The sequence below is a fragment of the Hyla sarda genome, chromosome 6 (genome assembly GCF_029499605.1).
Source record: "Hyla sarda isolate aHylSar1 chromosome 6, aHylSar1.hap1, whole genome shotgun sequence".
Taxonomy (NCBI): Eukaryota; Metazoa; Chordata; class Amphibia; order Anura; family Hylidae; genus Hyla; species Hyla sarda.
The window spans coordinates 222,507,766-222,520,425 of NC_079194.1; the positions used below are offsets into that span (position 1 = coordinate 222,507,766).

Sequence of the window (12,660 nt, forward strand, 5' to 3'; positions counted from 1 at the left end):
AAGACTACCACTGCCTTGCTAAAGAAGCTGAGGGTAAAGGTAATGTACTGGCCAAGCATGTCTCCAGACCTAAACCCTATTGAGCGTCTGTGTGGCATTCTCAATCAGAAAGTGGGGGAAAGCAAGGTCCCTGACATCCACCAGCTCGGTGATGGTTACTCAGTACCTAATCCTGATAATGTACATGTAATTTTCATGTGTCTAGCACCTATATTTCTCTCACAAATACATTATTTTTACAATACAATACAATCTGTTGTTCACTTGGTTTGTCATTCTGTGCTCTACAGGGTGCACCGCCTAACTTTGCATGACTCATCTTTCTCCCTGAGTCTGCTGTGTTGCGTCTTTTCATCCAATCACTGCAGGCTGCTCTGTACTCCCTCCTCTCTGTTTTTATTCTGCAGTCTGATAAGATAGAAGTGAGCACAGAGGAATGCTAGTCTAACCCTCAGTTACTGGACTTTTTGCCTATGCTTTGGCTTGGACAAAGATGATGCTGCAGCTGAATAGAATTATGTTCTGGTGGTTTTGGGACCCCAGTGATGTTTTGTAAAGCCATAATTTATTTTAAAAGGAAATCAAAATTTCCTATGAAGTATATTAGAAAGGTTAATGTTTTGCCAAGATGTAAAATATATAGTTTTTGAATCTGACAGTGTACTGTTGCACTATTATATCCATATGACACTATATTATTAATTATGCTTCCAAAAGGTGTCCACTAAAAGGCACTATTACTGGACAGCCCTGGCGGCAGAATATAGCTGATCAGTAGCCATCATCGCGTTTTTAGAAATAAACTTTTAGCTTCCCCATCCACCCTATAATGCCCAAGTGCTCTGAATGGAGAGATGGGGAGTAAGCCACTGCCTTGTTGGGTTGGGTGACCAACATACAAATGAGATGGTTGTGTGGGTATAATAGCCTGATGTTGGCGCATTTACATCATTATTACCCTTTGCCCCTCAATGAATGGCTCTCTCTGAGGATATATATCATTCTAGTGCAGAAATTAACTTAGTAGTCCATTATATAAGCTGCCAACACATATGGCACCAGAATGGTCCCTTTACTCATTTCCTTCTTCACTGGTACAAACTGATTACATGGGAAGATAAGAAATGAAAGAAAAAATGTAAGAAATGGAAAGAAAAAGTAAGCATTTCATGGTGCTTAAAGAAAAATGTTTTTCTTGTAAAGATGTTTATTTCAGAATAAGAATGTGTTAGACATACGACTAGAAAACAATACACAAGACTTTGGTAGGAAATATATTTTTGACAGATTTATCAAAAATTCCAAAGCAAAACGACAAAAAACAAAACAGAGAAAACTGAAAATCAACATTCTTATGAGGCACATACAAGTTTATTTATTCAGCCCTACATAATGTGAATTATTTTGCTTCTATAGACCAGTTAGAATCATTAGACTCACAGAACAGCATGATTTGCAATGGAGAAAAAGAAAATGATAAAAATGCCTGTGCTTTGTATTATGGGAAAAATTGAGATCAGACCAAAAAAAGGCTTACAAAATAAATCATATAATATATTTTTGTCTGTTAATATATTCATGTATTTATCGGTGTTGTTGACCATGTGGAAATGTTTTTTTTTAATTATACAACTTGTAAACCTTCCTACATATACTTCAGTTATACAATTTAACTCCTTTCCTATGCAAATTCTTTTAAATATAAATGTTACAAATTTTTAATTTGCCAAACCTTAAAATTCTAATTTAAAAACTTGTCTAGAGCTGCATAAATAGTGAATTTTTTTCATTTTTTAAAACACAAATACTATAAGAAAACGTGGCTCTCCTATATTTAATACCTTCATGAAAAGATCAAGTATGGACTTTAACTAAAAAGTCAAGATTTTTATTAATTAGTATACATTTTATTAGTTGCAATAAATATAATTTACATCCAATTACAAATGTATTAATATTTGTTTTTTTCTTTCAAATACAATGTTTTATTTAAAGGTGTTATCTAGAAAAAGAAAAACATTGCTGATTTCTTCCAAAAAATGCACCCCACATATACTCAGATTGTGTGTCGTATTACAACTTGGCTTCATACACTTTAATCGATCTGAGCTGCAATACCACCCACAAACTGACAACAGGGGCGATGGTGTTTATTTAAGAAATCACTTCTGTTTTTCTAATCCTTTATAACCCCTTTAATAAACTCATTTAACCATGTAAACAAGTTCATTCCAACTTATGCCACATATGGTTGATAAAGAATAAGAATGTATGTATTTTCAATATAACTACTGCTAATTTTACTGAGAAATTATGTATAGAAAATATAACACTACAATAAAAAGTAATAGTAATATAACAAAAATTACAGCAAAAAAAGAATTGTTTTGTTTTACAGATTGAAACACTGAGAAATCATGTGCCTTTTTTTTTTTAACTTTCCTAAGACACTAAATTTCAGAAGTAACAAGATCAAATGTAATATCTTTTGTGCTGGTGCACCTTAACAGCTGCATGTTTGTTTGTTGAACCCTCAGGTCATGTTATGTGTTTAAAAATCAGTGAAAATCCCAATTTTTATGGGGCAAGATCACTAAGGCCATTGTTTCACTGAAGAATCATGTGAATGATGTCATCACTGTAGGACTCTTGGCAGTCATGCTGGATCGGTGGGTGATTCACATGTTACAAATTGTTATTTTTCTTATTTTCACATTATAACATTTCTATCTCTTAGATCCTCTTCTTAAAATCAGGACAACACCGATCACCCGAAAATTTCAAACACAATGTCAGATGATAACAGTCATTGGTCAGCTGAAACAATCATTTGTTGTTACATTTCACCTGATCAATGATTGTTTTGGTTGAAATTGGTCACTTTCATCAACTTTAATCTAAGGTGTATGGGCAGCTTAACGGGGTACTCCGCTGCTAGACATCTTATCTCCTATCCAAAGGACTGAGGATAAGATGTCTGATCGCGGGGTTCCCACTACTTGGGCCCCCTGTGATCTCCCGCAGCACCCAGGTTCCTGCAGCAGTGGTTGTGAATTCACGGACACGCCCCCTTGTGATGTCATGCCATTCCCCATCCATTCATGTCTATGGGAGGGGGAGTGTCGGCCTCCTCACATACACATGAATGGAGGGTGCGTGGCATGATGTCATGAGGGGCCGTGGTCATGACATCACGATCATGGCCTCAGGCTCCGAGCATTCTGAACAAAATGTACTCCTTTTAGGGTTTATGAAAATTACATAATTACATCCCTTTCAGGCTTCATCCCCATACTTTTAGGTTGCATGTTAATTTTGTATGTTGTTTTCCTTTTTTTTTATGAGTGAGATGCATATACCATAGTTGCCAACTACTCTTCTACTTTTGGTCTCTCTATTGACCACCCTTGTCTGAGATAAGGTTACAGTGCAACTCTAGTTGCAGGAAACGATATGACTAGGTATTAACTTTTTGAAGTTGAGTTGAGCTTGTAATGGTGAATTGCTCCCATAACATACAAAAACTTCTGCTCAGGTATTTGTAATGTCACTTTCAGGCATACTACAAAGTTTTGGAATTATAAGATTATCCAAAAAGGGATAGATATAACAGTCCTAATCTGGGATTGGCTGCTATCTCTGTGTGCATGCTCAGAAAGAGAAGGCTGTCAATCAGCCAATATGAGCTGAGATATAAATTAGTCACTTATTAGTTATATTAAATAATTTTACACCACATTATATATCAATCTGATCGATTCACCTTGCGTTATAACACGCTGCCAGTAGATCGCATTTTTATGGTGACAAGTTCCCTTTAATACTAATTTATTGCCACTGTGCAACAATGTCTTAATGCTTACCTATAATTAAGTATTGCAATCATTACTCCGGAGCAAAGCTTCAAGTCAAGTTCTTCACAAGGCTATGACCATACATGGTATATCAAAAACAGCATTAAAGGGGTACTCTGCCCCTAGGCATCTTTTCCCCTGTACAAATGATAGGGGATAAGATGTCTGATCACAGGGATACCACCAATAGGACCCCTGCAATCTCCCTGCAGCACCCGGCGTTCGTTTAGAACGCCAGCTGCACCGCTGGAGCCTTATGGCATCATGGCCATGCCTCCTTGTGATGTTATGCCACGCCCCCTTAATGCAATTCTATTGGAGGGGGCATGGCGGCCGCCTCCCATAGACTTGTATTGAGAGGGAGGACGTGACGTCATGAGGGAGCATGGCTGGGACGTCACAAGCCTCCAGCGCCACATCGCTAGTCATCTGGCACGTAGCGAAGTTAGCTCTGTGCACCGGATGACTGGGGTGCTGCAGCAGATATCATGGGGGTCCCAGCAGCGGGACCCCAGCGATCAGACATCTTATTCCCTATCCTTTGGATAGAGGAAAAGATGTCTTGGAGCGGAGTACCCCTTTAAACCAATACAAATATCCCCTAGAAACAAGACAAGCACCACTTGGAGCAGATGCATGATAGTTGAAAACTCAGGATCTAGAGCACAATTTTCAACATCATTTTTGTGAACTTGACAGACTACTATTTTCATTTGATAATATGATCTATCTAACAGCAGCAGCAGGATTTTCACTTCATGGCTAATCTACCCCATTAAAGGGGCCTATTGTGGACAGTAACATCTTGTAGAAAAGTTTTCCAAATGACAAGCAGGTCATAAAGTGTCCCAGAGGAAATCTGACTAGTGTTTAGTTGCCCTTCAGCGCCACCGCAGGGCAAATGAAGCATGACATGGAAACCATTCAAACTCCTTCAGAGTGTCAAACAATGTTTGTAATTGTTTTCTGCCCCCTCTATTAACTCAAAATAAAAACCAGACCGCCCATTTGACATCTACCATAAATTAAACACAAATGTTGTTGTAGAAAAAAAATTCAAAAATAGCTACACCATTTTTATTGTTCTACATTTCAAAAAAAATATTTTTGTGTGTTCAGCTCTTCAAAACATGAATTAATGGAAATTTTAATTTTGTAGATTCAACATATTACAACATAGGGTAAATAATCTAGAATGACTTGTGACCAATCATGCTTGGAGTCATCCACATGAACCTGTTCAAACACGGCAGATGTACAACTCGATGTCTGCTGTCAACCATCTCTGTTATCCTTCTGTTCAGTAAAGCAGTATGGAAAACGACACAGGGTGGTAACGGGTTGTCCTATGGGTCATGTTGTCTCTGGCATGCATGTCATACTGTTAAGATTAAAGTTTGTAATGCAACTAGGAGGATGCACCGTCCGGAGTCATATTCTCTTGCTAAACAACCAAGATGTAAGATATTATTTATTGATCTAACCAGATGATTCAGTTATTATTATATGTGAATATTTAGAAAATATAGTTCTTGCACCTGCAAGAATAGTAAGCAAAGTACATTGCAAAATGAAAAGCACTGTATATATTCTATGATAAAAAAATCTAATAAAGATTGATTCCATGTAACTTGGGGAGTATCCCTTGTGAGGTGTTTGCTAACATGGATGGACATTACAAGCTCGGATCTCCTTCTTGTCTTTACAGCTGGTGAACTGAGAACTCTTGAACCTCTTCTTCACTGTCATGAACCGCTCTTGAATGCCACCACCGCAAAATTTGGTGCATTCTGTCCACGCTGTCCATGGCTTCATTTTGCAAACTGAAAATAAAAGTATCAGTGTTATCATTTTAAGCTCAATATAGGGATATGTCGGCACTTCCGTGGAATCTGCGCTGGTGCATGAGGTAGGGTAAAGCCACAGGTAGAAGAAATATGATACCCAGCACTCACCAGTAATGCAAAGTGAAGATTTATTATGCCATAGTGTAGTAGAAATAGAGAAACAACAAAAGGCGCTCCCTGTCGAGGATCACACATGCTAGATAAAAAGCAATATGGAGGGGGCACGATGGCCGCTTACCCGCTTGGGTTGTGTACCGACATACACAACAATGGACAGCATGTAGTGAATATCAAATGTATTCGAGGGTACCGGGAGTTTTCGTGGCACTGATCGGGACAAACACAATCCAGGTGCATGGATACAGGTAAAAGTCATTTAATGACCAGAATGCAATGCGTTTCACTGCGCAAGCGCAGTGAAACACGTTGCATTCTGGTCATTAAAGGAATTTTACCTGTATCCATGCACCTGGATTGTGTTTGTCCCGAACAGTGCCACGAAAACTCCTGGTACCCTCGAAGTTTCATGATCTCCATAGTGTAGTAGAAGGATGCATTTTGGCGTGGGAGCCTTCCTCAGCTGTCTGCCTAGGCAGACAGCTAAGGAAGGCTCCCACACCGAAATGCATCCTTGTACTACACTATGGCATAATACATTTTCACTGTGCATTACTGGTGAGTGCTGGGTATCATCTTTCTTCTACCTGTTATAATTTTAAGGCACATTTCAGTCACTTTAATGATTGGGGGTTCCGAGGTGCCATGTGCAATGGGTTCTGGTGCATAGTGGAGCCCCAAGGTCCCTCTGCCACATGCAAAGACTCCAGAATTATAAACAAAACATAATATTAGGAGGATGTTATGCTTTCCTAGTGATAGACTCTTTCTACCGATGCAGAGTCAGACTATATTGTTACTATTCATGTGGTTTATGTAGCATGTCTGCTTATGGTTTTGTAGACTATTTACAAATTTTATTAAAAAAACCTCACCAAAAACAAGACGTCACACAATTGCCACAAGTCTGACTTTTAAAACCCTTGGCAAACAGTTGTAATGAACAGGCGAGAATGATATGTGGATGTGTTCGGCTTTCCATAGTGGAAAGTGCTCCGTATAGTAGTTATAGTGTAATCCAATCCAGCACTGATATATGCTCCAGTTCCAGCGGCATGGTGCTTTTTGACAAGTGGACAATGTGTGACTGCTGCAGTTAATCACTGGTCACATGCCGTAGCTCATGGCGCCAAGAGGTAATTCCAGGAGTGCAACATGTGACCTTTGAGACCAGTTATTGGCTGCAGTGGTCCCACATCATCCATGGAGCTGTAGACTGTTACTTGTACGGGGAATCAGCTCTGGATCGGACAGGTGAGTATGGATTGTTTTATGGTTTTGTGGTGGCCCAGAACAGAAGGTGCCCTTCTATACCCCTGCCAGTCCTATCGGGCAGACTCAGTTGATGTCCCCTGGGCTCCACACTCCTCAGAACTCTCTCTACCATATTAAGTTATGTATGGGTTAATGTTATTGTGCCTTTAAAACACTGTTGATAAGGACTATGTTACCAAGGGGAGGTATGCAAGGTGAACCAGCTGACTTATCTGGCCAATGGGATCTTTAAATTGCTACCAGACCTAGCTGGTAGAAGCTAGCCTAGTTCAGTTGTAGCTGAGATCTAGTTGAGGTATTGTGAAGTGAAGAGCTGAGGAGTTTGTCTCTGTGATCCAGAGGGAGGCCTGAGGCCTAGTCCTGCAACCACGCTTCTACAGCAAGTTAACCCCTGCAGGGGAAAGTCAAAGCCTGGGGGTAAGCATAAATACAGGGGAGAAGTCTAGTCAAGATAGTCAAGTGTCATTTACTAAAGTCAGCGTGAGTTGCATAAATCAGTCCAAGTCCACTACAAGTCCCAGCAAGCCGATAAAGTTCCCTAAAGTTCACCATCCATCTCCTTGGGCCTGAACTGAGCAGTAAAGACTATAGCACATTGTCTGCCTTAGTAAAAAGCCGTTGTTATGTAACCTTGCATCGGAGTGACTATTTGCCCCGCGCCTGGCCCAGGAATCATTGGCTATACCTCGGGTGGTGAAGTAGGTAAACCCTGACGTCACGAACATAAAGGGTTAATGCCATCTGCCCTAAGGGTTAATAACATCTGCCCTTCCTACACCCTCACCACAGTTTTATGGTCTTTGGGTCATTTTCAGATAACATTTATAACTAGGCTAACCCTTTTATCTTAGTTATAAATGTTATGCCCCTATGCCTGCTCATAGTTCTCACATATTCCTGTAGCTCCGCAGCCTCTGCTTTTCTGTTATAACCATAATGGTAACTTCCAGAACAGTGGGCATGGTAGATATCATGGGGCCCTAACACTAAGTGGACCTATCTCCACTCCAGACATATATTCAGTCAGCGCACCAACTAGTGCATCTACTAACCACGCCCCTGGTAGTGTACAACAAAAAAAATGACAGATAGCTCATGTGTTTCTCTTTACGGTGGTGTCACAGCATACCTCATTGAGTGTTAATTGTGTGTTTCTACTGTGCTATAATACAACATCATGGTGCACATTATCCCTGTATAACCATTGTTTGTAAGTTTCCTCCGCTGCGTCGTTATGAGCGGAAAATCGTGACGTCATTGTTTGTATTATCCCTTTATTGTGACATTCCTATATTTATTATAAATGTACTGTGACATCAATGTGTACATTATACGTGTACTGTTTACTGTGAATTGTTACACTTCTGTGATATCCATGCGTGCATTATTCTTGTATTATTACATTACTTTGTGCATTTTCTTTGTTCTGTGACATTATATAACCTACTATTGCATCATCACTGTGTGCATTATCCCACTGCCTGAGTGAAAGCAAAATAATTATAAGCTTTTTATGTTCTTAATTTGCTGCTATTGGTGGTGATGATGGAGTGGGGCCTATCCCAATCTTATGGACACCATGTTTACTCATCATGCTCGTGGTTACTAGATATATCACTATAAACAAAAAGCAAGTCAAAGAGGGGTCCCAAAACACTAACAGCTTTTGGTGCTAACTGAGTAAGATCTGGACAACATACTCACCTGGATACTGTTCACCATCTGCATCTTCATTCGTCCTCTCACTTCTCCTCTTCTCTCGGGCATCTTTAAGTCGTCTCTTTTCAGCACCATTATTTTTTTGGCACTTTTGAACCCTGCATTTTTTTCGTTGTACAGTTTCCGGACAGAGGCCGCCTCCAAACTGTGGCTCTAATGTGATCATTCTTGTTCGAATCACATGTCCTTTGCCACATGACTTGTTACATTCTGACCAGTGAGACCATTCGGTCAGTTCACAGTTGATGGCTGGAAAGAGAAATAGAAATTAGGAGGGATCAAGATCTCTAAAAATGTCCTATAAAAATATTGCTTTTAGTAAAGAATGACAATTGTATATTTAATATCCGTGCGGTCAACAAATCAAAACAACCAAGAACAACCAAAACAAGTGTACAGTGTCTAAATCACACTCCAGTTTGAATAGGCAAGTCTCCATTATAATTTATTTGTAAATATGATATTCAAACAAAATTTGAAATGTATGATATAATAGTAAACCTCAAGTTACAGAAGCAGCCAAATTTGGCCAAAATGATTGTTTCTTTTACATAGTTGATATTTTTAAGTGATGCGAGAAGGGCAGCCATATTGGTTGCTACCTTTGATTGCTTCTTCTAACAATCAATATGGATGCACTTACTGTTTTCCTTTTGTAAAAATGACTACTGCAACAGTGTCCATTCACATGAAGGGGTTATCTGTGCAATGTTGGACTGGACAGGTCTTCCAGAGCAACTCTTTAACTGTTTTCCACTATTTCTAACGGATGAGGGTTCTGAACCTAAACATTTATTTCTATTTAAACAAAATTACCTAAGTTTGTATATAAAAGTGTTTTTTCAGTACAGATGTAACAGAGCTTTAAAGGAGTAGTCTGGTGAAATATAACTTATCCCCTATCCAAAGGATAGGGGATAAGTTATAGATCGCGGTGGATCCAAGCGCTGAGACCCCCGCGATCTCCTGAACGGAGCCACAGCAGAATGCTGGAAGGGGGAATGCCGACCCCCGCTCGGAGCGCTTACCGACACGCCCCCCTTTATGTACACCATAGAGATACATGGAGGGGGGTGTCGGCCGTGGCTTGCTGTGGGTGTTGGACGGTCACTTTCAGCAAACTGCGGGAGGCCCATGCAGGAGATCGCGGGGGGTTCTAACACTTGGACCCCCCACGATCTATACAGTAACTTATCCCCTATCCTTTGCATAGGGGATAAGTTACATTTCACCAGACTACTCCTTTAAAGCTCTGTTACATCTGTTCTGAAAAAAAAAACACTTTTATATACAAACTTAGGTCATTTTGTTTAAATAGAAATAAATGTTTAGGTTCAGGACCTTCATCCCTTTTTAAATAGCGGAAAGCAGTTGAAGAGTTGCTCTGGAAGACCTGTCCAGTCCTACGTTATGTTACATTTCACAAGACTACTCCTTTAGGCAAATTGCAAAATTATTAGGGGGTAGTCTGAAAAACTGAATTTATGCCTTATCTACAAAATAGGGAATAAGTGTTTAATCATGATCTCCTGTACAGGGTCAGGCCACTCCCCACCTTCTAAGAAGAGCAGCAGTGACAGCCTGCTTGGCCAATCACTGGTCCCTTCTCAGTGTGGTGATTGGCTAAGGAAGCCGTCACTCCTGCTTGCTTTTGGGTTGCCCAATTTGGTATATTTAAATGCAATTGAGGTGTCAAATGATGTGGCTGAGTAAAACATTTTTGCATTCCGAACTGGAGCTTTATCCAAGTCAATGTCTGGGTGCATAGCAACAATTTTATCAGTAGGTGTATGACATATGCAGCTTTGTGCCCTGATGATGGAGAATACTGTGTGTATAAAATATTGACATGATCTACACCATTTACAGAGCTTTCATGTTTTTTTTGTGTACGTACGACATTCTGGGAGCATGCATTTTTCCACTTGTTTCAGCTCTTCATTGCAGTCTCCAAGTTCAGCCGGTGACTTTAACATCCTCTGTCGTGTTCTGGCTCCCTTGCCGCATGTCACGCTACAGTCACTCCATTCAGACCATGGTGACAGCATACACGGGATAGTATCTGTGGGATAAAGGCTAGAATATAACATATCTGTCACCCACATATATTGGAAAAAGCAATTTTGGTAGGTTAACAATTATTAATGGAACACTCTGGGCAAAAAGCATACCAGAGGGGGTGGTCCATGCTACAGGGGTTCAAAGTAGGGCTGGGCAGTATGACCAAATACGTGTATCACAGTTTTTTTTTTTTTAAACTTATGGCGGTTCCACGGTATATAATGGTATTTCCCTTCCTTCTTTCCCCCCCCCCCCCTCAAAAATTTATTATCAGCCCAGCGCTGCGCTGTCCCCATCGGGGTAAATACTCACATATCCCCCGCAAGTGCTGCCCTCCTCATCCTCCTGTTTGTTGCGGCCGCCAGCGCTGACACTCTATACTGTGCGGTATCCCTATGCCCGGGCTGCAAATGGTAAACAAAATGAACTTTAACGTACGTTCCTACGTCAGCCTTACACTGGGGACGGGAATGTCGGAGAGCCGTCAGCCTATCACCGGCCGCAGCGATGTTCCGCCTTGGCCGGTGATAGGCTGAGCCCACTGTCATGTAAGAAGCCGGCTTCTTACATGACAGTGGGCTCAACCTATCACCGGCCGAGGCAGAACATCGCTGCGGCCAGTGATAGGCTGACGGCTCTCCGACGCTCCCGTTCCCTGGGAAGCAAGACCAATGGGGAAGGTGAGTTAAAGTTTATTTTGTTTACCATTTGCAGCCCGGGCATAGGGATACAGCGTACAGCGTGTCAGCGTCAGTGGCCCGCAACAAACAGGAGGACAAGGAGGGCAGCGCTTGTGGGTGATATGTGAGTATTTACCCCGATGGGGACAGTGCAGCGCTGGGCTGATAATTAATTGGGGGGAGGGCAGAACAGTGCTCGCGGGGCACAAATGATTAGTTCCCCGATGGGGCCAGCGCAGCGCTTGGCTGATAACCCATTCATTCTCGAGGGGAGGGGCCAAACCAGTATTGCGGCATGGGGAAAAATTCATATTGTGCAGGACAAAAATTTCGGTATTCGGTATGAACTGGTATACCGCCCAGCCCTAGTTCAAAGGATACCAAGAAAATAATTCTAATGTCATACTCCACCAAAATTTAGTGTGAATGTATGGCCTGGATTGTTCCTTTAGGAAATCCAACAAATTTGTAGCAAAAACTTTACCATTATTGAGAATTTAGGTCAGAGTAAGCTGATGCTCTGCTATATTACCATGTGCTGTGTTTTCCTACTATGACAGAGTCAAAAAGTGTCAAGTGATGCCATTTTAGCAGCTGTGGGGCTATAACCTTGTCCCAGGGTCACTCAGGCTTCATAAACAGGCATAGTCCCTTCTACCATATACAGTCCTCACAGAGATGCAAGAAAAACCAGTGACATTTTAAAAGGTCCTTGGTTAGCAGTACCCTTTCTAGAAACATTCTTCTCTTGTAAGTTTAAGCAATGTTGAAAATGAATCCTCACAGCATGGATTTGAACTATAAACAGTGACTGTTGGGTACTGGTGGCACTTACTGGAGCTAGCTAAAGTATGCATATTTCTGGCAAAATTTAGACCCAGACTAACTACTCTAGAACTGGTTTAGGTCCATCACTTTCCCCAGCAGGGGAGGATTGGACTTGGGACTGGTTTCTGCATCTATTGGCTAGAAGGCTCCATGTGACCAAATCAACTATTTAATTGTACACGAAATGCAACACAATGTAAGCAAGTTAACCCCCTGCACACTATAAACCTCTGTGTATGCATTAGACTTGTGGTGGAGAATAGAAAATACTTTCACAAT

The 12,660-nt window shown here is 40.9% G+C and overlaps 1 protein-coding gene across 1 annotated transcript in view; it reads right to left on the reverse strand.

Moving 5' to 3' along the window:
* Positions 1–1,174: 1,174 nt before the first annotated feature.
* The window catches only part of SPON1 (spondin 1), a 415,570-nt gene continuing 404,084 nt past the window's right edge, over positions 1,175–12,660 (reverse strand). Inside the window, exons 14-16 of the mRNA XM_056526599.1 lie at positions 10,710–10,874; positions 8,798–9,061; positions 1,175–5,677 (exon numbers count right to left, since the gene is read on the reverse strand). Coding sequence (XP_056382574.1) covers positions 5,514–5,677; positions 8,798–9,061; positions 10,710–10,874 — 593 coding nt within the window. The 3' untranslated portion in view covers positions 1,175–5,513. The remainder of the gene's footprint in view (positions 5,678–8,797; positions 9,062–10,709; positions 10,875–12,660) is intronic.